At 36.0% G+C, this 27,674-nt stretch overlaps 1 protein-coding gene across 1 annotated transcript; it reads right to left on the bottom strand.

The window, feature by feature from the left end:
• Positions 1–8,173: 8,173 nt before the first annotated feature.
• On the bottom strand, positions 8,174–26,506 carry ANXA1 (annexin A1). Its single transcript, XM_081237465.1, has 13 exons — positions 26,353–26,506; positions 19,825–19,901; positions 19,622–19,730; positions 19,013–19,107; positions 17,829–17,942; positions 17,299–17,389; positions 15,391–15,470; positions 15,143–15,199; positions 13,485–13,578; positions 12,520–12,615; positions 11,330–11,388; positions 9,563–9,685; positions 8,174–8,534 (listed from the first exon to the last, which is right to left on the bottom strand). The coding sequence occupies exons 2-13, from the start codon at positions 19,888–19,890 to the stop codon at positions 8,478–8,480; spliced, it is 1,041 nt and encodes a 346-aa protein (XP_081093591.1). The 5' UTR covers positions 19,891–19,901; positions 26,353–26,506; the 3' UTR covers positions 8,174–8,477.
• Positions 26,507–27,674: the final 1,168 nt, after the last annotated feature.

Here is a 27,674-nt window from a genome sequence, read left to right as displayed (position 1 = left end):
AGACACAAAGAAGGATGCTACATAATGATCAAAGGATCGATCCAAGAAGAAGATATAACAGTTGTAAATATTTATGCACCCAATATAGGAGCACCTCAACACATAAGGCAAATACTAACAGCCATAAAAGGGGAAATTGACAGTAACACATTCATAGTAGGGGACTTTAACACCCCACTTTCACCAATGGACAGATCAACCAAAATGAAAATAAATAAGGAAACACAAGCTTTAAATGATACATTAAACAAAAAAGACTTAATTGATATTCATAGGACATTCCATCCAAAAACAACAGAATACACATTTTTCTCAAGTGCTCATGGAACATTCTCCAGGATAGATCATATCTTGGGTCATAAATCAAGCTCTGATAAATTTAAGAAAATTGAAATTGTATCAAGTATCTTTTCTGACCACAATGCTATGAGACTATATATCAATTACAGGAAAAGATCTGTAAAAAATACAAACACATGGAGGCTAAACAATACACTAATTAATAACGAAGTGATCACTGAAGAAATCAAAGGGGAAATCAAAAAATACCTAGAAACAAATGACAATGGAGACACGATGACCCGAAACCTATGGGATGCAGCAAAAGCCGTTCTAAGAAGGAAGTTTATAGCAATACAATTGCACCTTAAGAAACAGGAAACATCTCGAGTAAACAACCTGACCCTGCACCTAAAGCAATTAGAAAAGGAAGAATAAAAAACCCCCAAAGTTAGCAGAGGTAACGAAATCATAAAAATGAGATCAGAAATAAATGAAACATAAATGAAGGAAACAATAGCAAAGATCAATGAAACTAAAAGCTGGTTCTTTGAGAAGATAAACAAAAGTGATAAACCATTAGCCAGACTAATCAAGAAAAAAAGGGAGAAGACTCAAATCAATAGAATTAGAAATGAAAAAGGAGAAGTAACAACGGACACTGCAGAAACACAAAAGATCATGAGAGATTACTACAAGCAACTCAATGCCAATAAAATGGACAACATGCAAGAAATGGACAAATTCTTAGAAATGCACAACCTGCCAAGACTGAATCAGGAAGAAATAGAAAATATGAACAGACCAATCACAAGCACTGAAATTGAAACTGTGATTAAAAACCTTTCAACAGACAAAAGCCCAGGACCAGATGGCTTCTCAGGTAAATTCTATCACACATTTAGAGAAGAGCTAACACCTATACTTCTCAAACTCTTCCAAAATATATCAGAGGGAGGAACACTCCCAAACTCATTCTATGAGGCCACCATCACCTTGATACCAAAACCAGACAAGGATGTCACAAAGAAAGAAAACTACAGGCCAATATCACTGATGAACATAGATGCAAAAATCCTCAACTAAATACTAGCAAACAGGATCCAACAGCACATTAAAAGGATCATAACCATGATCAAGTGGGGTTTATCCCAGGATGCAAGGATTCTTCAATATATGCAAATCAATCAACGTGATACACCATATTAACAAATTGAAAGAGAAAAACCATATGATTATCTCAAAAGATGAAGAGAAAGCTTTTGACAAAATTCAACACCCATTTATGATAAAAAAAAACCCTGTAGAAAGTAGGCATAGAGGGAACTTTCCTCAACATAATAAAGGCCATATATGACAAACCCACAGCCAACACCGTCCTCAATGGTGAAAAACTGAAAGCATTTCCACTAAGATCAGGAACAAGACAAGGTTGTCCACTCTCACCACTCTTATTCAACATAGTTTTGGAAGTGTTAGCCACAGCAATCAGAGAAGATAAGGAAATAAAAGGAATCCAAATTGGAAAAGAAGAAGTAAAGCTGTCACTGTTTGCAGATGACATGATACTATACATAGAGAATCCTAAAGATGCTACCAGAAAACTACTAGAGCTAATCAATGAATTTGGTAAAGTAGCAGGATACAAACTTAATGCACAGAAATCTCTGGCATTCCTATACACTAATGATGAAAAATCTGAAAGTGAAATCAAGAAAACACTCCCATTTACCACTGCAACAAAAAGAATAAAATATCTAGGAATAAACCTACCTAAAGAGACAAAAGACCTGTATGCAGAAAATTATAAGACACTGATGAAAGAAATTAAAGATGATACAAATAGATGGAGAGATATACCATGTTCTTGGATTGGAAGAATCAACATTGTGAAAATGATCTACTACCCAAAGCAATCTACAGATTCAATGCAATCCCCATCAAACTACCACTGGCATTTTTCACAGAAGTAGAACAAAAAATTTCACAATTTGTATGGAAACACAAAAGACCCCAAACAGCCAAAGCAATCTTGAGAACGAAAAACGGATCTGGAGGAATTAGGCTCCCTGACTTCAGACTATAGTACAAAGCTACAGTAATCAAGACAGTATGGTACTGGCACAAAAACAGAAAGATAGATCAATGGAACAGGATAAAAAGCCCAGAGATAAACCCACGCACACATGGTCACCTTATCTTTGATAAAGGAGGCAGGAATGTTCGGTGGAGAAAGGACAGCCTCTTCAATAAGTGGTGCTGGGAAAACTGGACAGGGACATGTAAAAGTATGAGATTAGATCCTTCCCTAACACCATACACAAAAATAAGCTCAAAATGGATTAAAGACCTAAATGTAAGGCCAGAAACTATCAAACTCTTAGAGGAAAACATAGGCAGAACACTCTATGACACAAATCACAGCAAGATCCTTTTTGACCCACCTCCTAGAGAAATGGAAATAAAAACAAAAATAAAAAAATGGGACCTAATGAAACTTAAAAGCTTTTGCACAGCAAAGGAAACCATAAACAAGACCAAAAGGCAACCCTCAGAATGGGAGAAAATATTTGCAAATGAAGCAACTGACAAAGGATTAATCTCCAAAATGTATAAGCAGCTCATGCAGCTCAATAACAAAAAAGCAAACAAGCCAATCCAAAAATGGGCAGAAGACCTAAATAGACATTTCTCCACAGAAGATATACAGACTGCCAACAAACACATGAAAGAATGCTCAACATCATTAATCATTAGAGAAATGCAAATCAAAACTACAATGAGATATCATCTCACACCAGTCAGAATGCCCATCATCAAAAAATCTAGAAACAATAAATGCTGGAGAGGGTGTGGAGAAAAGGGAACACTCTTGCACTGCTGGTGGGAATGTGAATTGGTACAGCCACCATGGAGAACAGTATGGAAGTTCCTTAAAAAACTACAAATAGAACTACCATATGACCCAGCAATCCCACTACTGGGCATATACCCTGAGAAAACCATAATTCAAAAAGAGTCATGTACCAAAATGTTCATTGCAGCTCTATTTACAATAGCCTGGAGATGGAAACAACCTAAGTGTCCATCATCGGATGAATGGATGGAGAAGATGTGGCACATATATAGAATGGAATATTACCCAGCCATAAAAAGAAACGAAATTGAACTATTTGTAATGAGGTGGATAGACCTAGAGTCTGTCATACAGTGAAGTAAGTCAGAAAGAGAAAGACAAATACCGTATGCTAACACATATATATGGAATTTAAGAAAAAAAATGTCATGAAGAACCTAGGGGTAAAACCTGAATAAAGACACAGACCCAGTTGAGAATGGACTTGAGGATATGGGGAGGGGGAAGGGTAAGCTGTGAAAAAGCGAGAGAGAGGCATGGACATATATACACTACCAAACGTAAAATAGATAGCTAGTGGGAAGTAGCCGCATAGCACAGGGAGATCAGCTCGATGCTTTGTGACCGACTGGAGGGGTGGAATAGGGAGGGTGGGAGGGAGGGAGACGCAAGAGGGAAGGGATATGGGAACAGATGTATATATATAACTGATTTTCTTTATTATAAAGCAGAAACTAATACACCATTGTGAAGCAATTATACTCCAATAAAGTTGAAAAAATAAAAATAAAACATTAAAAAAAAAGAATCACACACACAAAAAATCACTGTACTTATTTATTTGCAACAGAGGGCATTTTGGTTTTTGCTCCTTAATTAAAATAACATCTTTGTCAAAAGATCTGGTGTCTGAAGCAGGTTCTCATTCAGTCTCATTCCTTTCTTGGTCTTTCTTCCTATAGGTAGCTTTGGAGGTCAGAAGACCTGTGTTCAAATTTATGTTCATTCATTCACCTTGGGCAAGTCATGTGACCTTGGGAACTTTAGATTCCTCCTACGTAAAAAGCACATGACACTTTCCTCACAGGCTTGTTTGAAGACTAAATTTTTAAAAAATTCTTAAACATCTAAGAATAGTTCATAAGAATGGGAAATTCTCAATAAATTTATTCATTCAATAATTCAACAGGATGAAGTACCACTAATCCTTCAAGTATTTTCCATTTTGTAGCTTTTCCCGATTTTGTTACTCTCTTATTTTACTAAGTATTTCATATATGTCTGTATATAACCATTATTACTTTATACTATCATCTTTTGCATGATTCTTTCTTTCTGGATATATTATAAGCTTTAAAAAGTTGAGAACTGTTTCTTTTTTTTTTTTTTTTTGTGGTAGGCGGGCCTCTCACTGTTGTGGCCTCTCCCCTTGCGGAGCACAGGCTCCGGACGCGCAGGCTCAGTGGCCATGGCTCACGGGCCTAGCCGCTCTGCGGCATGTGGGATCTTCCCAGACCTGGGCACGAACCCGTGTCCCCTGCATCGGCAGGCGGACTCTCAACCACTGCGCCACCAGGGAAGCCCAAGAACTGTTTTTTTTAATAGACTTTATTTTTTAGGAGAGTTTTAGGTTTACAGCAAAATTGCACTGTGTTCCCATATACCCCTTCTCTCCCTATCTCACAGTTTTCCCTGTTGTTAACAGATTAGTGGGTACATTTGTTAAAATTGATGAGCCAATATTGACACCTTATTATCTAAAATCTATACTTAAGGTTCACTCTTTGTATGATAGAGCTCTATAGGTTTGACAAGTGCATAATGCATGTGTCCACCATTACAGTGTTATACTCAATAGTTTTTTGTTTTTTAGGTTTTTTTGCGGTACGCAGGCCTCTCACTGTTGTGGCCTCTCCCGTTGCGGAGCACAGGCTCTGGACGCACAGGCTCAGCGGCCATGGCTCACGGGCCCAGCCGCTCCGCGGCATGTGGGATCTTCCCAGACCAGGGCACGAACCCACGTCCCCTGCATCAGCAGGCGGACTCTCAACCACTGTGCCACCAGGGAAGCCCCCTATACTCAACAGTTTAATTAACCTGAAAACGCCCTGTGCTTCACCTATTCATCTCTCCCTCCTTCTCCCTAACCTTTGACCACCACTCATCTTTTTACTATCTTCATAGTTTTGCCTTTTCTAGAACATCATATAGTTGGAATCATACAGCCAATTTTCAGATTGTCTTCTTTCATTCAGCAATATGTGTTTAAGATTAATACATACCTTTTCCTCCATGTCTTGATAGCTCATTTCTTTTTATGGCTGAATAATATTCCACTGTGTATATGCTAGTTATCCATTAATCTTTTGAAAGACATCTTAGTTGCATCCAAATTTTGGAAAGTATGAATAAAGCTGCTATAAGCATTTGTGTGCAAGTTTTTGTGCAGACATAACTTTTCAACTCATTTGGGTAAATACCTAGCAGTGTGATTGCTAAATTGTATAAGACTATCTTTAACTTGTAAGAAACTGCCAAACTGTCTTCCAAAATGGCTGTACTATTTTGCATTCTTATGAGCAATGAATGAGATTTTTCTGTTACTCCACTTGGAATGGATTTTGGTCATTCAAATAAATGTGTAGTGGTATTTCATTATTTTAATTTTCCATTCACTAATGACATATGATGTTGAGCATCTTTTCATATGCTTATTTACCATCTGTGTATCTTCTCTGGTGAAGTGCCTGTCGAGATCTTTTGCTCATTTTTAAACTAGGCTGTTTTCTTATGTGAGTTTTAAGAGTTCTTTTGTGTGTTTTGGATACCAGTCTTTTATCAGATATTGTTTTTCAAAGACTTTCTCCCAGTCTGTGGCTTGTTTTCTCATTTTCTTAACAGTATCTTTTACAGAGCAGAAGTTTTTAATTTTAATGAAGTCTAATCAATTTTTTCTTTCATGGATCATAGAGAGCTATATATTTTTATCTTCTAAAATGTTTTTTTATATCTCTACTTACTACATACTCTCCTATTCAAGTGTGTATCCACTTACCTATTCTAGAGTCTAGAATTTAGTCAGGAGCCTCTCAAGTAGTTTTTGATAAAATAATTAGGCTAGCACCTTTGGAAAGTATCATCATACAGAGTCCTAGCTGGAAATGGCTGGCACACCAAGCTGGGAGTTTTGTGATAGTTTTAAATAAGGGACTATTTACAGAGGTGGGAGCAGGTTAAAGGAACCAACATGGAATGTTGAAGCACCCAAGGGCCAGCACCAGCAGGAATTCCAGGACCCAAGTGACATGAAAGCAAAGTGTTGAGAGCTTGGCCAACCAGAAGATGTTATAATTATAGAAGAACACATCGTTAATAAATCTGTGTAGGATCAGGGAGAGCAGAAGGATATCTCCTCCTGATCTCCCATCTTCTACCAGCTCCCCCAAACGGCTGAATTCAGCCACAAGTCAGAAGGTAAGAGAGCCTGCAGGGTAAAGTGTTCAGAAGTCATTTTCAAGAGGAGAGCAGAAAAGAGCAGATAATGGACAGGGATGGTTAAGATAGGCAAAGAAGAATAACTAGGTTAGGCAGTTTCTTTAAAATTAATTTGGAAGAGGAAGAGTGTAGATGCAATCTTAACTGGCAGAAATATTTGTACCACCTTGACCTTGTTTAGAACAGTGATAACAAACATACCTGGATAAATCCATCCTGTCTCGATGAACCAGCCCCAGGTTCCCTCTGATTTCCCACTCAGGTACTTCTCCTTCTCAATCCAGCACACAAGAAAGGTGTCATGTATAATAACAAAAGAACTAAAAAAATCAGTGCTGTAATAAGCAGCATATCTCAGTTTGGCCAGCCTCAGTTTGGCTAATACGTTATGGGCCAAGTCATCATGGTTGTTCCGTAAGATGCGTGGGACAGGTGTCCATGGAGGAAAGTGAAGGACAGTAATTAAGGAAAATAAAGCTACAGTCAGGAGAATGAAGGTGAGAATAGTCAGAAATTCAAATACCCAACTCAGTTCTTTTGGGAATGGATAAATTAAATTACCACCTATGTGGTAAGAATACTCTCAAAGGAAAATAACTGATTTTTTTTTTTTTACGAATGTGCAAAAGCAATTCAATGGAAGTAGAACTACCTTTTCAACAAATGGTATGAGAGCAACTGGATAGTCATAAGCAAAAAAAAAAAAAAAAAAGAATTTTGACCAAGGTATGATCTCACACTTTACACAAAAATTAATTCAAAATGGATCACAAACTGAAATGTAAAATGGAAAACTATAAAACTTTTAGGAAAAACAGGAGAAAATCTTCAGGACCAAAGGTTAGGTAAAGAGTCTGTAGATGTGACACCAAAAGCAAAATCAATGAAAGGAAAAATTGAAAAATTGAATCTCATTAAAACTTGAAATGTTTCCTCTGAGAAAGTCTTTCTCTATTAAGAAGATGAGAATACAAGCTATAGACTGAGAAAATATTTGCAAACCACATATTTGACAAAGGACTAATATGTAGAATATATAAGGAATTCTCAAAAGTCAACAATAAAAAATAAACAATGCCAAAATACAAAATAGTGACAATATCAAATGCTAGTGAGGTTGTGGAGAGGAGAAACTAGATTACTCATGCATTTATGATGGGAAAGTAAAATGGTACAGCCACTCTGGAAAGCAGTTTGATAGTCTCTTAGAAAATATGCAACTACCATTTTTTAAAAAGTGAGGAATTTTATTGCTGTTGCTATTTCATCTTTATACTGGTTCATGAAATATAGCAGAATATCCAATTGTTACAATACTGATGCAATAAATCCATTATTATACTAAGATACTCTCTCAATAATCTGTACCCAGATGGTAAAATGTATGAAGTTCATTTTCTAACTCTGTGAATATTTTATTTTGTTTAATATATAAAATCTATTTCATTAGAGGATTATAATTTAGAATTCAGGCCCCTGACCCTTGACATCAAATCAAACAACTGCATTACACACAAAAGAAAATCAGAATAGAAGAACCAATGGTGTACCAATTGTCCTGTAAAATCATTTTATTTTCTGTGACATAAACATCTTTCTCAAGCAATGTTACTAGAATAACCTCTTTATGGGGTTTTATAGTTTGGAGTAAATATATTTTTAAAAAACGTATCTCTATTATATAGAGTTGAAATAAAAAATTATTTATAGGCTATACTTTTCAGGAAGGAGTTACTAGACTATATTCCTGTTGAAGAAGTTTTCCTATTTAAATCTATGATATGGAATGGAAAGATATGGTTAATAAGTCTTCTGATCAAAAAGCTTGAGATCATCAAAGGAATGTTTAGTCTCCTGCACAGAGAGACACCAGGATTTTTTCATAATCCCCCTTGGTTTCATCCTGTTGATAAAAAATAAAGTATACTTAATGCTACCTGAAACCATAATCAATAGAAGGTATTTTTAAATTGAGAATAATTACTGTATTAGACTTAACAGTTGTAGAACATACATCACAGTACATCTATTTTCTAGAATCTTGGATAAGAATATCACTTACTTAATTAAATAATATAATTCATATAGCAGATAACTGATATTTTAATTATTATATGAAAAGCAATAGCTTTCAAAATTCAGATTGCAAACGTCTCTGAATTGATCATGTTATATATTAGAGCCATTGTTTTCCAAGAATGAAATACCACACAGAATTAAGTATAACACAATATAATTTCGTATCACCTCTGACTTGCTCAACCAGAGTGAAAGTTATAAGCCCATGATATTCTCACTTTTTCTTGGTAGATTTTAGTTATCCAATATAAATGCCAAATTGAATTTAAACAGTCACTTATCTTTCATTAAGTTCAAAACCCCTTGACTTGTCTTTTTTTACTTCTTAACTTGAACATGTATTTTATATATTTCACATATGACAAAATTAAGGAAAAAGTTAGAATAAAAAGTTTCAAATCCTCTGATCAGTATTCACTGATCATAAATCATTATATAAATCATTATATCTCTCTACTAAAATATTTTGATTGCTAAATGTATGTATGGGAAACTGTTTCCATGACTATTGAAAATATTGCAGAGTCTTTCATTATAGAACTCACTAGTAGATTTTACCAGTGAAAGTTCAGTTTACTTTAAATTATGTATCTTTTTAAAAAATTTTTATATTTTGGCTGTACCACATGGCATGCAGGATCTTAGTTCCCTGACCAGGGATTGAACCTGCACCCCCTGCAGTAGAAGTGTGGAGTCTTAACCACTGGACCGCCAGGGAAGTCCCTGTATCTTAATATAACAAATTAATCTTACATATGAAATTTACAGATACAATAAGTCAGCCTTTCTCTTTGAAGAAGTTGCAAAAGTATTGTCATTTGTGGGGTTAGCATTATGAAAATCACAACATACCAGGATGGCTTGGCAGAGAGAGATGCCATACAACTTCTGATAGCATGCTTTGATGTCATTCATGTCGATTTCAGAACGGGAGACCATAATCCTGATCAGTGTCTTATGACGAGTTCCAATACCCTGTCCAAAACAAATGATGGTAAGTGTCCCTCATGTTCAGAGCATACTCTTAATAAGGCAGGATATGGGTTTGAATGTGAAGCTCTTAAGCTCACCTATATAGTTTCTATGGAGAAATTATCACCACATTAAAATACACACACACACTTTATACAAGTGGTAATAAAATGACACAAACCAAACTGTGATATCAGCAGCATATATACGAGCTTTCATAACCTCCTAATTGGTCTTCTACCACCCAGTCTTTCCTCTGTCTAAACTATTCAATAATTACAAATGAAGTAAACTTCCTAAATTATAAATCTGATCTTCCCATTCATCTATTTAAAACCCTTCAATGGGGCTTCCCTGGTGGCGCAGTGGCTGGGAGTCCGCCTGCCGATGCAGGGGACACGGGTTCGTGCCCCAGTCCGGGAGGATCCCATGTGCCGCGGAGTGGCTGGGCCCATGAGCCGTGGCCACTGGGCCTGCGCATCCGGAGCCTGTGCTCCGCAAAGGGAGAGGCCGCAGCAGTGAGAGGCCCGCATACAGCAAGCCCCACCGTCCCCCCCACCAAAAAAAAAAAACCTTCAATGGCCTTCTGCTGCTTTTAGGATGAAAACCAATCATTTTATCTGGGCTTACAATGACCTGCCTAATTCTACAACTTCTTCCACCATGCACCATCACTCTAATTATGTTTACTATCCAGAAAGAGACATAGTATCTCCTCCTGGACCAATCTTGCTTTATCCCTTCATCTCGTCCACTTCTGCTCTCCTCTGGCTAATTCCTTTTCAAATATCAGGTCTTAGTTTAGCTGAGAGCAAGGCTACATTGATTTCCAAAGCCTGGGGCACAGGCCCCTCTTCTGCTCTTTTACAATACTAGGTTTTCATTGTTACCCATCTAATTACCTCACTAGATAAGAGCAGGCATGGGGTCAGGGACTGTACTGCCTACTATTGATACCTAGTAGCACAATGCCTATCACTTCATAGGGACTCTTTCCTATTAATTGAATAGTTAGATCGTTCTCTGAAGACTTCCTTATTTTGAAGTGGCAAAGGAAAAAAAAAAGCCAATTTCATAACGTCACAATACAAGCATGGAGGTGACAACCTATATAATAAGATGCATGCTAAACGATAAAGTTAAAGTGAAGTGGTTAAGGTATCTCAAATACATCTTAATAACACCTTCCCCTTCAGTGATCTTAGAACAAAATTTAAAAATCTTAGAACGACATATAAAGCAATGGCATGGAAGACAGAATAATAAAAAAGATAAGTGAAGCTTAGAAAGGGGGAGATTGTGCAACTTACAACCTTAGCAGAAGTAGGTTACTAAAATCATACATTAAAAAAGGAAGTATATCACCCTTCCTCTGCTGACTGAAGTTTTATTAAAATCATGCATAATCTACAAATTACATTCAAGCTCACCTTACTATCTTACCTATAAAAGAACATAACAAATCTAACGGAGAATTTTATTCTAATAAGGAAGTATATTACCTCTTGCATTGGATGGAAAAGTAATTCTTTTTAATGGAAAGATATTAAAATAAGTGTAATTTTCAAACAATATGAGGTTTTCTGTTCTTCTTTCCATACACCATAATTTTTTTTCCCTAAGCAAATCACGTATGTTGAAAGTTACCTGCATGGCCTGATGAAGCTTCTCAGCAAAGAACATTGATTTGCTTGTGGCACACTTCACTGCAAGAGAGGTGTATCTTAGTTGACATATTTACCACCAAAAAAAGAAAGATGCATGTGACAGAAACAAGAATACAGAGTTTTACAAGTAAGATTCTCTTCTCCATCCCTGTTCCTTACCCCTCCTACCAATAAGGGATATTTGGCTTATAAGAAGCTACTTTCTAGATGGTGACTTTGAATATTCTGTTCTCTGACAACATCACTCTTTTCCTATTATCTTAAATCTACCCAATAGCAACTTCAGTATTTCATGCTATCCTGAGTATACTCTTCATGGAAACAGGGAAGCTAGTAGGTGTTAAAGGTCATGCTGGCATGGAAGAAATAGTTTTTCATGTTGTACTAAGAAAAAAATTTTAAGTGGAACAGGACAGTCTTAAAATATAAGGCAGCTGCCAAATATTATAAAATACTAACAGATGTGTCCGTTAGTATGATTCTCTACCTTGATACTCAAAGTGTGGTCTCTGGACCGAAAGAATTGGCATCAACTAAGAGCTTGTTAGAAATGCAGAATCCAGGCCCCAACCCAGACCTACTGAATTAGAATCTGCATTTTAACAAGATTCCCAAGGGATTCATGTGCACATTAATGTTTGAGAAGCACTGCTTTAAAATGCAGGTTTCCAAACCTTGACTGGTCATCTGAATAAAATGGGAAACCTTTAAAATCCTTTGCTTCTGAAGACCTTTTCAGAAGCCACCAGAGACCTACTGAATCAAATCCTTTGGACTTGCCCAAGATTACTCAATTAGCAAGTAACAGACCAGAATGTGGATCTGCATTTATTTAATTCCAAATCCTATGCTCTTAATGACCATTTTGACTTTCCTTTGTGCCATGCCCAGCCTGGTGTATTGCATGGTAGTATAAGTAGGTGCTCAGTAAGTATTGTCCACCTGCCCATCTTCTTAAAAAAGGAAATAATATCTGTTATTACTAATAAGGCCATTGTATAACTTTAGCTAAATATTTATTGCCATTATCTTACATGTTGCCTCTATTTGAAATATAAATTACATCTGTGTTTTTGTTTTGGTTTGTTATATTTTATTTTGTAAATTATGGGACAGCATTGACAATGCAATTTCAAGTTAGAAAACTCTTCCCCCTCCAGGACTACATACCAATAACTGTGAGGCATTTCTCGATGTCACCTTTCAACTCCAGGTCCAGAACTTTGTTCATGTCATGCTTACTGTACTTGGAGTACTTCTGAAACACTGAATATTAAATTTAAACTAAGAGATGTACAAAACATCCTATTCTTTAGCAAACTTGAGCAAAATCAGGGCAACTGAGTCAAAGTATTCCTTAGGAGGACTGAACTTCAAAAAACACATTTTAAAGCTAATTATTCAACTGAGCATATTTTGGATACATCATCTTCTCTGAGGAATGTAACTTACATGGCTATTTTGGTGCTTCTGTATATTTTGGGGAAATTTTTGCAAACGTTGATATTTATTAGAAGTGGCATGTGATTGACATCCATAACACTACATCAGAGATAAGTGCCATAACAAATGGATCTTTCCTTATAAAAAGATCTGTGTAGTAGATTTCTCTTAATTTTAACATTAGAAACTGGAGTGCTGTTATAAAAATAATAAACTTTAGGTAATCATCATGACCTTCCCTTTGCCTTGACTTCCAGAAGTCAAGAGTTAAATCTTGTGATCAAGGGCAAGAACTCTTTTTTTTGGTTTTGTTTCTGCAGCATCTAGATACTCTTTTCTTCACTCAGCCATGAGTTTTCTTTTGTTTTTCTTCATTGTAATTTCATTTGTTCTGTTGCATGTGTATATGTTGTCAGACCTATTCCAAATATTTTAGGGAAAGGAAATAGTAAAAATAACAAACTAATGTTCTACATGCCAAAGTCATAAAATGTGTTTCAAATACTATATAAAATGGTGGTGGTACAAAGCTGGACAAATGCACAAATAGCAAGAAGGGGTCAGGAACACTGCATCCATTTGGTATCAGAATGACAATGATTAAGATTTCTCTCTTTCCTTTCTCTTATTTGTCCTAAAAACCCCCTGCATCTTCTATAAACAACCCCAGGAAACATTTGTTTTATTCTTACCTCTGCGAAGATGGGCAGAGCTTCTGGTGGTAAGAATGGTGGTGAACACATTAACATCTGTCCCTTTTCTTTTTTCTCCTGCTTCATATAAGGCCTGTCAAGAAACACAAAAATAAACACTTGACTATCTGCTGACTTGCTATCTGCACAAGAATGTTAGATCTCTTCAAAGATTTTGGAGGCAGCAGCTGCTGTGTCCAATACAATCAGAGTAGGCAATGCTAAGATTATAAGTTCCTTAAAGATGGGAACCCTATTTTGTCAAGTATTTTCCATAGTATCTCTCAAGGTGCCTTGCGAACCCTAGAGACTGAATATATGTTTGCAGAATAAATGTTTGTTAAATTAAATTGCTTTAAGATTGCACTCCGTATCAAGGCAACTCCAAGGGACTGTCTAATTTTTAATTTTACTTGTAACTGTTCAAAGTAGTTTTCAGCAAATGGTACTGGTAAGTCAGTAATTCAACCATTACCTAGATCTTGAATTTTGATGTTAGAATTTCTGGATTCAAATTCTGACTGTGCCACTTAATAGCTCTGTAATCTTAGATAAATAGTTTGACCTTATTAAACTACAGATTTTCCTCTTTTGCAAATGGAAAAGATAATGCCTGCCTTATTGTCACAAACATGCTCTATTAACTTTGAAATGTTAATTACCATCCTCTTCCTAGGTCACACTAATCCATGTAGCTGCCATAAATATACATCTAAGAGCCCTGATAGCCTTAAAATGGAAAGCAAATTCAGAAATATCACAAGCAAATAAGAGTAATTTCTTACTATGGGCAACTATTCAAATGCTACTTTGGTTCTTTGGTATGATTGCACAATTTCTATTAAAATGGTCAAATTTCCAATGGGCATAAGAAGTTATTCTGGACTTTCCAAGCAAACATCTGATATATATGCATTCATTCAACAAAAGTTAATAAATGCTTATTATGTGCAGGATAATGTACTGGTACAGTGAGTGGAGGTGATCAAATAAGTTTCCATTCTTACTAACTCACTGTGATGAATTTGTAGAGAATACTATCCCATGAGGAAGGCATATGTAAATAATAGCTGCCTTTTTTTTTTTTTTAACAAAAAGTCCAGGCCCTAAAATGACACAGTTTTTCTAATGTTGCCAATGGATTGATGTATAAATAACAAGCAACCTCGCTGAAACTATGTATAACGATATGCTTCAAAGTATATAAATGTTCTAATTTTTATAATTTTAATGTCATTACAATAGTATTTTTACAATATAAACTTACACCTCTAAACCAATGTTCACTGTTAAAAGAATATTAGATGTGCTTATTCTTTCCACTTTATTTCTTATACCTGGTAAAATAAAAATTCTGTTTTCTCAACAAAACAATTCTTGGGAATAACAAATCAAATTCTCATTGTTCTCTCTCATTCCTCTCCAGCTTCATGAATAGTGCAATATACTGAAAACATAAAGACCACATTTCCTCTCTTTGACGGCTTGAATGCAGAAAGGTAGGCATCATTCAGGGAATGGACACTAGGTACTATGGTCCTTTTGGAGGATCTCAAATTTGCTTTCATGTGGAGGCCCTCAAGTGGTACCTCACCTCAGGTAGGACCTATTTGAAGTAGGAAAGTGGATTCTAGGAGTATTTGTGAGTACTTGCTTACCCTGGCATCCGTATCAGCCAAGTCGTCCTTTACGGCAACATCCTCACATCGGTCACCCTGAAAAATATCCCATTCTTTTGTAAGTGGTTTTCTAGCATGTAATCACATGATTTACTTAATTCCCTTAAAATCAGATGAGTAATATTCTTTGCGGGAAAAGGAATGAATTGCTCATTTCTAGAGGGACGAAATCTAAGATTTTACTTTTCATAAAAGAAGAGGCATTTCCTGAACTATTTGAGTTATACCTTAGCAAGAGAAAGCAAAGCCTTCTGATAATCTCCAGATGTGTCTGAGGTGATGTCTTTAGCCAGATCTCTCTTCAGTTCTGAGAAATAAGAAAAGTATACCTTGTATTAAACTAGTGATAAGTAATGGTGATAACAGTAATACCTGACATCTCTATATTGGCTCACAATTTGCAATGCCAAGTGTTCAATGACTTATGGGACACATTTCAAATATTATCATTTTTTAATAAAAATAGAGGAATCAGATCAAGCAAAATTCCTGATCGTCAAATTTATTGCCTATAAGGCAATTAAAACAATTTAGATAATACTGTGAAAAGCTATAGCCCTAAAGCTTTTGCTAATGAGAATAAATTGCATAGGTGTACATTATTAAATAACCAATTCTGAAATAAAACATACCAGAATTTAAGCAATGAGATGAATAGAACAGTTATTTTAAAAAATAAACCAGAGGAACTTGCTTGAACACAGAGTATATATTTACTTTAAAAATGATAAATATCTTATATGTAATATATTTTAGTTATGCATGTATGTGTGTATGTATACCCGTCTACCTTAGATATAGACGTAAAACTTTTCTTTGTTAAACACCCATGCTTAACTTGCAAAATAATGCTGTACTAGCAAAAAGTAATTGAATTTATAATTCACTAGAAGACAGAACAATTTAATAAGCTGTCATTGAACTATACGTTGGGAATAATTTATGGATATTTACGTTTGTAAACTATGTTTTATCAAAGAAAAAAACTAATAATAGGGCTTCCCTGGTGGCGCAGTGGTTGAGAGTCCGCCTGCCAATGCAGGGGACACGGGTTCGTGCCCCGGTCTGGGAAGATCCCACATGCCGCGGAGCAACTAGGCCCGTGAGCCATGGCCGCTGAGCCTGCGCGTCCGGAGCCTGTGCTCCGCAACGGGAGAGGCCACAACAGTGAGAGGCCCACGTACCGCAAAAAACAAAACAAAACAAAACAAAAAAAACCCCACAACTAATAATAATGCCCCTCTTGATGGTTTTCACTGATAAATGGATTTAAGATAAATATTGAAAATGAGATATGAATTGCAGAAAATGAAGTTAAAAGCTTCCTTATTCTGGTTCCTTTATTAGATTGCTGTGAAAATAATACACAAGGGCTATTGTATTCTCTATGTTTGGTATTAAAATCAAGCGGAAATATCCTCTGTGGTGCTACATGTTAAGCTGGGAAAACAAAAAAGCTGGGGACTTAGGAAACAAGAAAAGGAAAATAGTAAAGACCCAGCACTGCCCAGGGCCCACTTGCAGATACTCTTTATACTGTTGAGCATACCACTGAAATGAGATGTTTCACTGAATAGATAACATGAGCCACTGCTGGTCTTTCATCCCCATGGATCTATCTGGACATTGAAAGTAAGTGAGTCATTTATGCTCATAATGGTAAAGTTAGTTTCCATCAGAGAATTATAAGCACCAAGCTCTGTACTTTTTCAAGGACAAATGTCTGGGGTGTTTTGTTGTTGTTATCTTTTCAAAATGGAAGACAACGGGACATTTTTATGAAATAAACCTCAGAAAGATAAGAAATGTTTTTAGGAAATTCTTTAAATTTAGTTCTTTGAATTGAGTTTTCCACTGCAATAATATGTGGCCATTTGTCCCAAAGGGACATTTTTTATTAAAGTGCAAATTTGATGAGGGCTGAGACAATTGTGTCCCTTATCTGCACCCCAGCAGCTCTAATGTGTCTGGTAACAGTATGTGCATGCGGTAGACATGTGATAAACAGTGAAGAAATATGTTAATATGTAGTTTCCAAAGTCCCCATAATTAACATCCACACTCAATTTTTTTTTGAAGTATATCAGATTTCCTTCCCGACTAAGGCAATTGGGTTGTTGGACATTAAAACTTACCTTCTTTATAGACTCTGTTAATTTCTCTGATTTCTCTGTTAGTTCTTGATGCCAAAATTTCATTCAGAGTGTCTTCATCAGTTCCAAGGCCCTGAATTGAAAAAGAAGAATAAAAGAATTGTAGAAAAATCTTCATTCAAGAATATCAACTAGTTTTTGTGTCCCAAAATTTGTTCGAATCTGACATTTAGTAAATTTCTCACAGTATTTAGTAAATATCCACAATATTTAATAATTACAATAAGGTCTATCTATTATAGTGCTCTAAAAATAAAATGGGTTTAAAGCAAATATTTTGGGCAAATACGTAAAAAGAGAGATCTATGATATATAATAACATCATGAAGATAGTGGAAATAACATAGTTGTTAACACCAACATTTATTTATTCATTTATTTATTCATTCACTTATTCATTTTATAACCACTGATTGATGGTCTTATACTAGTTGTTGAGAATACAGTAAGAGGCATAAGTGGATTAGACATTCTCTTGAGGAAAGGAGTTTTGCTTAAATTAGATGATTTACCTTCATGGCAGCACGTAGCTCATCAGCATCAAACTGGGCTGGAGTTTTCAACAGAGCCAAAGCAACTTCCTCAAGGTTACCTTTGAGGGCTTTCTTCAGAGCTTCATCCAGGGGCTATAAAAAGGAGATGTTATAACCTTCTAGTAAATAACATGCAGGGTGATACAGTAATGTGGTGTTACCTGATCTTTAGATAGTCTTGCTGAGTCCTAAACACAACCATTTTTTAGAGCTCCTTCCCTTTACATAGAAAAGGGTACCTGATATTTAGTATCTTAATCTTTTAGATCTAGAGTGATTAGAATGAAATTTACTGAATTCATTGATAATTTTTTAAAGGACAGGGTTCTCAATCCTTTATACAGGGAAGAAATCACAAAACTCAAAAGATAGGGGTTGTGTATTAACAGAAACAGTAGTAAGAATACTTTAAAAATAATGTATTAGGGCTTCCCTGGTGACACAGTGGTTGAGAGTCCGCCTGCCGATGCAGGGGACACGGGTTCTTGCCCCGGTCCGGGAGGATCCCACATGCCGCAGAGCGGCTGGGCCCGTGAGCCATGGCCGCTGAGCCTGCGCGTCCAGAGCCTGTGCTCCGCAACGGGAGAGGCCACAACAGTGAGAGGCCCGCATACCGCAAAAAAATAAAAAATAAAAATAAAAATAATGTATTAATAACTTTTCCAACCATTGGGATTTGCACTGTTCAAATAAGCACTATAGTCAGACATCAAATAGTTTTCTAACTACACTCCTTAAAAAAATTGCCATTTTTTGTATAAAAATATAAAGCTTACTTTTAAAATAGAATTATATGTATAAACTTTACATTCAGACATTAAACAGTTCAGTTTAAGTTTTAGCAGAAGACACATTTCAATCAGAACATATTTCTTATTGCCAATAGTAATCTTGATGTCTGTTATGTTCAAGTTAAAGGCTTGTCTCCAATACAGAACACCACATGACATGGGCAAAGAATCAAGATGACAAAACAATATATAAAACCAGGAAATTTGCTAAAATTGATTACATTGCAACCAAGAGGATAAATACAGTAATCTTAGTTGTAATGGAAAAACGGTGGTTAGAGACTGACAGAACTAGGCAACTGTGCTTCAAAATCTATACTTAATCACAAATATGACTGAAATTAATTATCTCAATTAACCACTCCAACCTACCTTTCCTTTTTCCTGGAGATAGGCTGCTTTGATCTGCTGACGCTGGGCATTGTTTCTCTTAGTTAGAATTTCAATGATGGTCGCTTCATCCACACCTGGAAATAAAGGGCCCCTAGACTTCTAAAATCAATTTTCTTCATCATCAGTAACCGACATAAAATGGTTCATTATCAAGATGCTTCAAAGGAAGTTCTTAACAAAACGAAGAAGTACAAATTTTACCAGACTGGGATATGGATGCGATACTGCATATCAAATGAAAGCACTTGGGATGACATTCCATTCACTTGAATGAGAAAGGAGGAAGAAATTGTTCCTGGCCCTCAGTGTTGCAGTGTTTGTTTCCTAGTTCAAACCCTAAATGTGAGCAGAGGTGTTGACTTCAGCATTGAGCCTGTTAGAAATGAGCTTTGTGAGCATATCTGTTGTAGAAGTAGATATTCTACCGATTTGACCAAAATTTCCCAAGCGCTGAGAAAGGAAATATATCTTCGTTGACAAGGAAATCTTTTTATCTTCAAAACAAAAGACTCTTTAAATTGCACATGTCTTTTTTAGTAGCCATTCTGAAATGTCTAGGAGGGGACTGTTCTGGGGAGACAGAATTACCTTTAGCTGTGATTGCTTTATGCAAGGCCTCAACATCTGAGGATGGATCAAAGCTAGGACAGGGGATCACTGATGACCCAGGACCACCTTTGGATCCTTTCACAGTTTTCTGTGGATGCGTGAGAAATAAATTACTGTCCATTCACTTACATTAGTTTCTATTTTAATATTTAACTAAGTTATTTCATTGTCACTTGACTTACAACGTATTCCTGCTCTTCATTGTCAATAAACCACGCCTGCTTGAGGAATTCAGTTACCATTGCCATTTTTGAAGGATCTGAAAAGAAAACAGGTCGATGCGTTTACAAACCACAAACCCACCACATATACACACCACTCCACCCCCTTCCATACACAAGACATAGAGCAGCCTTGCCTTTACTTTCCAGGATTACTCTTTGGAGCATCATAAAATGTTGATTTGGGTTTTTTTGAAAGAGAGTCTACTACCCTTGAACAGAAACCCATAGCCTCTGAAACACAGCTCTTTCTCAGCATATTCAGCCTTCACCTTAGGGATCAGATGACTTCTATAAGTAAGCATATAGGCTGAAGAGAGGAGCTGGTGTTTCACTTCACTGCTCTAAATTTACAGACCACCCACTGTATGCCAAGCACTGAGGGCGCAAAAACATTGAAACATCCCTTGGCTCAAAGAACTTGAAGCCAGTGTGTGCTCTCCCTAAGAAAATTCAAAAGCTAAGAACAATTCTTAGAGGAAGTTCTTGGTGACCTGAGCCTCTCTTGAGAATAATTGAGATTAGCAGAAAAGTTAAAGAGAACAAAACAGAGAGAAACTTGTCATATTTGGGAAGTTGAAAGAAGTTTACTAGAGCAAGAAATGTTAACAGAAGCCCAAATTTAAAAGTTTAAATATATTTCCAAAGGTTTGGATAAACAATGGATTTTTTAAAAAGAAAGTTATATTTCAGAAAGGTCACCCTGTATCATAGAGAATGGCTAGGAGATGAGCAAGAGGGAAGATTAGAGACCATTTAGTAAGTTGTGGGAGAATCTATGTAGGATTAATGAGGACTTGAACAAAAGTAATGGGTAGAGAAAGAGCATAATACTGACATTTATAAGGTAAAATAATCTATGACTAATCTGCGGGAGTGGATTCAGACTCAAAACTCTATAGAAAGATATTCAAGTGATATTTCTCCCCGAAATAATTCAGTTTTCTTTTCCATTCCGTGGTATAAAATTATTTCAGTACCTGGAGTAATCACTACATTCACATTTGTTCCTATTTGAGCTGTCTAAACACTAGTCCTACATGTGTTTTTTTACCCAACATAAAAAACCCAGAAAAGGATTATTTTATAGCAGGTGCCTTGCTCTAACAGGATTCATTAGAGTGAAATTGCACCATGCATGCCCTCTTTTGGAAAACTCTATCTTAAAGAAAATTGCCTGACTTGCTGTCGTGGTTCAGCAATATTTTTATTTAATAAAACATGTATATTTTTAAAACCTGAAGTATGTTAAAAATTAACGCATTCTCTGAGTTATCTACAAAAGGAGCCATCAATGATCCTTTTTGTCCAGGGATTTTTTTTTTTAGGAGCTCAAGCTCCAGGTCTACACTGATCTATCTCTCCATACCCTTTTGTTTATTTCTCTGGAGACAGCTATCATGAGTACATCTGAAGGAGGCTGGAAGGATAATCTTAGCAGTTTTAAATTCTTGCTATGAAGCTAAATGACTCATGAGGAGTAAAACCCATAACCTGATTCCTTAATGGCATGTTCAGACAAAGTATTTCAGTCCACACCTGCTGAAAAATGGCTGTAGTTGCAAGTAATGAGATTAAATACATGAGAGAAATAATATCCAAAGCAGAAACTATCTCCACTTAATTATCATGGGGATTGTTCAAATTACTGTTGTGTCATCTGTGAGAAGAACCAATATATTGTGCACTCACTGAATCTCTTCCCCACAAGCAACTGATAAATTTAAAGTTATTTCCTGAGATAAAGTCATGGTGTACAATTTCGCACAAGGTTTTAGTTCCTATTACACTATAATCTGGTGCAATTGCTGTTGGCACATGGAGTGTCGTTTTTCTTTTGCTTAATTGGCATATCCAAAACTTCTTGCAATTTCTGGCAAGGTTTCAGGTATTTAAAACGTCCATTTTTATCATCTCATCCATGTCCTTTATGAAGTAGAATCCTCGAAATGTGATATGATTGGTCACTTAGCAAAGTACTTTTCCCTCAATTATAGAAATATGTGTTCCAATATTTCCACTCTTTTCAATTAGAAAAGAAAAACTTCAAAAGAAATCAAAGAAGAGATTAAGGATCTTGTCAAAGGTAATTTAAAAAATGAGCCTCACAACTTCAAAATAAATTTTATGGAAACTTTACTTCACAATTTTTTCACTTAAAATGCTTACATAATGCATGAGTTTCTTCAAAAAAAAATTTGAGAAAGCCTAGAAAATGATATTGTTCTATTCATTACTTAATACAAAATAACAAAAACAAAGGGGTTGAATAATTTGTTTGACACAAGAGTATCCATAAAGGAGACAGCTTTGTGACATATCCTCTGTGTTCCTCGATTTTAGTCTGAAGCCATTTGGATGGCCTGAAGGTATGATCTGGAATATGGTCAAGCAACCTGAATAGAACCTACTCAGGAAAGCAATTAGAGGAAAAAGGAATCTCAATTCAGCCAAACAAGATCCACTAGCTGTCAGCAAAGCTTAAAGACACAAGGATTGTGGCAGGATGTACAAACCCTCAAGGAAATAGTTTCGATCATGTACTGCTAGTTAAGTGCTCAAACACAGCTACATGTTTTAACAGAACCTTGAATAGTTGCAACACACCTTACAAATACCACAGCAAAAATATTTTGCTCAGATTGTATTGCTAAACCATTCTGTGTGTTCAATACCTAACCTCTGTATGAAAACCAGCGTTTTGTACTTGATTAAACCCATTCAGTAATTTGAAGGTAAGATTTCTTAACTATAAATAAATCACAAACATGCAAACAGGTTTTATAGATTGCCACATGCTATACAAATATTTGTCATATATTTTTACTATTCAGAGAATGATCTAGTCTATGAAGTAGAATTGTACAGTTAAAAAAAAATTTAATAACCCTCTGAGTTCACAACAGGTTTTATTTTTTCCATCTTTCTTTTAAGTTGCAATGTTTAGAACATGTACTAGGTACTTAAGAGCTTATTTTATTAATTTTCCTTGGCTCAATATATATTTAATCTGGCTACCAATGAGCTCTGAAACCAAGTTTATCTCAGTCCTTAACATCATCTAATTTGAAGATGAAATTGACCATTTATACATAGGCTGACCTATATGGAAGTTAATAATATTCCAGAGTTCTTCTAATTAATCATCTGTGAACATGCACTGCCTACCAATCTCATTTATCTAAGAAAAAATGTGTAACTTTTTAGGGATGAACATTTTTTTGTATGTGTCATAAAAGAGCTCTCTTCCTCTCATTCAGCAATAAATTAAAGAAGGTAAATATGCATAAAAAGATGCTAGACAGAGAGGGAGCCATGCTTACTAAATGTAAGAGAAAGGTATTCCAGAAATGGTACATCAGCAATTGTACCAACTGGACAGTTTGAGAAAACTATGGCTTATTGTATGAAAGTTAATTTCCTGATTTTTTTAAACTGCACTATGGTTGAAGTATCTAGAGACATAGGGACATCATATCTGCAGTGTTCTTTCAAATGATACAGAAAAAAATAACTATATAGAGAGGGTGGAAGGGGGAAAGGGAAGAATTAATGATAAAGCAAATGTGGTGAAAGGTTAACACTTGGGGAACCTCGGTAATAAGTATATGGTGATGTTGCGCAGTATTCTTGCAACTCTTCTGAAGGTTTGAAATTATTACAGAAGAACAGTTTTTAATAACTTTAAAAACCACAATTTCTATCTCTGTCAGCTTCATGAAAGGCTACTTCCAGAATTTCTGACAGAGGAAACTGAGTTTTGTGGTCTATCATGTCTTCCCTGAGACAAGGGAGAAAGATCAGAGTTCTGCAAAGACAGCAGCAGAAATTTGATCCTTGCAGAGGACAGCATCATTATTGCCATTTTCTACCTGGGTAAACAAAGTGTAATTTCTTCTGGCAGTTTTCTAGCTACTAGTGGCAAGCATCAAGGCATACATAAATCCATGCCTTCTGATTCCAAAATATTGTATACACTTTTAAACTAGTGACCAAAATATTGTATATGCTTTTAAACTAGTGACCAAAAAGATGATGGTAAGATGAATGTTATTTTTAATAGCTTACACTTAAGAATCAAATTCATTCACAGTTAACCCATGGAGACTGTGGCAGGTTTCACCCCGGCCCGAGGGAGTTTATTTTTCAATGCTTTGGCCTGTGCATAGTTTTCTCCCTCGAATATATATTTCACAAGTCTTTCCCACACCTACTCGTTTGAGAAAACGCAATTAGTTAGTCTGTACAACGGCATGACTTATGAAGAGCCACTTTATGAAAGGTAGTCTCATGAATGTTTTGCTTCTAGACTTTTGAGTAAGGTGTTCCCTTTGCTTGGAATGCTGTTTCATCCTCCATGTCCAATTCCCTTTGTGTAAATGATGCTTCTTGGTGAGGACTCAGCCTACTACACCTCATGACATCCTCCAAGAGGCCTTCCTTGGTCCAGCACTGAGGTGAGTGACCGACCTTCTGTGTGCTCCAGAAGCATCCTGCCTTTACTCCTACACTTGTCCCCATTGTTCTGCATTATCACTTGCTAATTACTTATCTATATTTAAAGCAGCATTCCATGGGGGCAGTGATAACTACCATTCATTATGAACCTCTAATCCCTGGCAGAATGCTTTGTACTTAGTATGCTAATAAGCATTATTGAATGAACAAATATTGTATCAATGCTAATCAGGAAATATATCTATACTAATTTAACAAATATTTTCTATCCACAACTATAGGATGTAAAAATAAGAATTGAGGAGTTCTGAGCCCTACTTTGACTCTCTTTAGCTGGCTGTTGGCCCTCAAGAAAACATTTAACTTCTCGGCAGTGGGGGAGAGGTTCTCCATTTATAAAAATAAGAGTGTTGAAATACACAGTAGCTAAGATTCATTATAGCTCTGAAGTGCCAGTCTTAAATTTCACCTCAAGCAGATGGAGGTGGAGAAAATTAGCATAATGAATGAAGGTATTATATAAATTGTATCTGCTCTGATCTTTCTGATAAAAATCTCTCCCATTTTAAGGAAAGAGGAAATCATTTACTGAAAAAACGGCTTTTGATTTATCACTGAAAATAATAGGTCCATGGTTTTAAATATGTCATCAATTAATGGGTCTAGAGAGGATTAAGAACCAGCTCAGCAAGCTAACATCAATAGAAACCAATCTTTGCAGATCATTTGACTGAAAAAGTATTTAATAACCAGGAAACTCTAGCTGGTTTCTTAATAATTTATTATTAACAGTTTTGTCAACATCCATCAACTGTCAGATATCTGCCAGATGTGGCTGAGCCTGGGGCTACAGGGTGGTTAACATAACTTCTGGAGAAGAGGCCATTTGGAAATTATGAAACCAGCATTTTACCACATTTGAATCGTTTTGCAATGTGCCTACCAAAATACATTCCTGCAAGCAGGGGAGAATATTACTTTTTCAAGGTCCATACATAATTTTAGACACAAACAAGGCAAGAAAAAGCACACCTTTTTTGATTAACTAGCACTAAAAATCATATGTTACGTCATTTAACTTAACATTCGGAATGAGCTAAGAAAAAATTCTTGAAGGAACATTTGTAATAAACAATAGCCAAATATATGGTTAGGATTCAAAATCTCTCACTTTTGCACATATATCCAACACCAGTAAAAACTCTACTTTAGATATGCTTTTTGCTTTCTTAAGGAGTTTTATGGCCATTAGCTCATTCAGCAATCAAGATGTTACTAAGTGGAATATTTTTAGAGGGCCAGTACAGGCATTCCCAAGAGATAACTTATCTGACACCACCCAGGAAATACTTCCTTTCCCCTTAGATTTTCAAATCAGCACTTGAAAAGCCTGTCTATGACACAGAGACTACAGGAAAAAGAATGTGGCCACAGCCTCTCTAAATAAAATGATTAATAAGTGGATCCTCTAATTTACTTACACTGCATGAGTGAACATAACGTTAATTTCAAAATGTTAATTACAAAAGCCATAACTGCCACTATGAGGTCTGAATCTATTTTTTTTGTTTTGCTTTGTTTTATTTTACAAAAGAAAAAATAAATTATTTAAGTTCTGCTGTTTTGAGATAGATCCCTGAAACCTATGTCTGCGTTCTTCTGGCCTGGCTCCCCACAGACACCACCATCCTTCATGATTTCCACGTAAAGCATACACAGCTCTTGAAGACTCATAACTTGTAGGAAAAAACACATTCTTTCCTTCTTTTCCATGGTAACTCACCAACAGTACAATAAGCCAGTATTAAGCAAAGTTTCCTTGTTTTTAAAATTGTATTTCTTAACTAAGTAAAAATAAAACATTACAATTTGTGATTCCTAAAATATAAATAGCCAGTGTAATTTTACAGAAAGATTTATCAAAGGTGTAAGTGCAGCTAGCCATAAATGACACAGAAGTAACATTAAACACTGTAATGGGAAAAGTTTTCAAAACAGCCAAAACTACCTAAATGTAAAACCAAGACTTACCTTTTTTTTGCCTCCGTCCAAAGACCTAAAGAGAGATTCTTCTCTGAACAGCTCACACTGGAAGTGGAACCTTGGGCTTCTGATTTTATAGAATTTGAAAGGAGGCCACACCTAGCAACCAGAAGTTAGTAACGGGCTGCCTTTTGTTTGAAATACTGGGTTCAGTCTTGCTCAAAACAAAGTGAAGCAAGCCTTGCAAAATTACTCACTAAACCAACTCAGAGCTGACAGCACAAAAGAAAGAAAACGGAAGTACAGATATTTTTCCCTCTTCAGTTTGCACTGTTTTTTTTACAGGGGAGTAGAATGCAAGAGATTTTCAAGTATGCAGTACTATCCGCCTCAGTCCTGATACCAATGATTGGCATACTTTTTTAGTCAAATGAATTGTGAAATGAAAAATCATAAACTTTAAGACAAAATAAAACCCCCTTTGGTTAAGTCCCAACTTCATCACTAATTACTATGTGATCTTGGGGACACATTTAACTTCCCTGAATTTGTTTCAACTTTTGTTAAATAGGGATATTTTCTAGGCTGCCTACTTACTAGAATTCTTATGACAATAAGAAATAATAATTAAGAAATTAAGAAATAATAGGGACTTCCCTAGTGGTAGAGTGGTTAAGAATCATCTTGCCAATGCAGGGACACGGGTTCGAGCCCTGGTCCGGGAAGATCCCACATGCCATGGAGCAACTAAGCTCCTGTGCCACAACTACTGAGCCTGCACTCTAGAGCCCGCGAGCCACAACTACTGAAGTCCACACGGCCTAGAGCCCATGCTCCGCAACAAGAGAAGCCACCATAATGAGAAGCCCGCGCACCGCAACAAAGAGTAGCCCCGCTCACCGCAACTAAAGAAAAGCCTGCATGCAGCAAAGAAGACCCACACAGCAAAAAATAAATACATTTATTTTTAAAAATATAGTATATATTTGTAAATTTTAATGTTATGCAGTACTGGATAATCTTCTATTTCACCAGCATTTTTCCTGCCTTCAAAATAAAAGATGTTTTGTGCTTGCAGACATCTTGGTGATATAAATAAGAAATATAAAAGAAATAAAGCTCGAGGTTGTCTCAAAATTTCGAACAAAGTTAACGCTAGAAATATGATCATTATGACATTCACAGAAAATACTGGCATTAGAGGAAGGCTATGCACATTAATTTTTTTATAGAATAAGTTATATATAAACTTTAATACAAATAGATCCTTGATATTCTAGAGATTTTTTTGTGTGTGTGGTACGCGGGCCTCTCATTGTTGTGGCCTCTCCCGTTGTGGAGCACAGGTTCCGGACGCACAGGCTCAGCGG

Source organism: Mesoplodon bidens (genome assembly GCF_964165515.1).
Source record: "Mesoplodon bidens genome assembly, chromosome: 6".
NCBI classification, from domain to species: domain Eukaryota; kingdom Metazoa; phylum Chordata; class Mammalia; order Artiodactyla; family Ziphiidae; genus Mesoplodon; species Mesoplodon bidens.
Note: the sequence above shows the minus strand (reverse complement) of the source record. Positions and strands in the feature narration are given on the sequence as shown.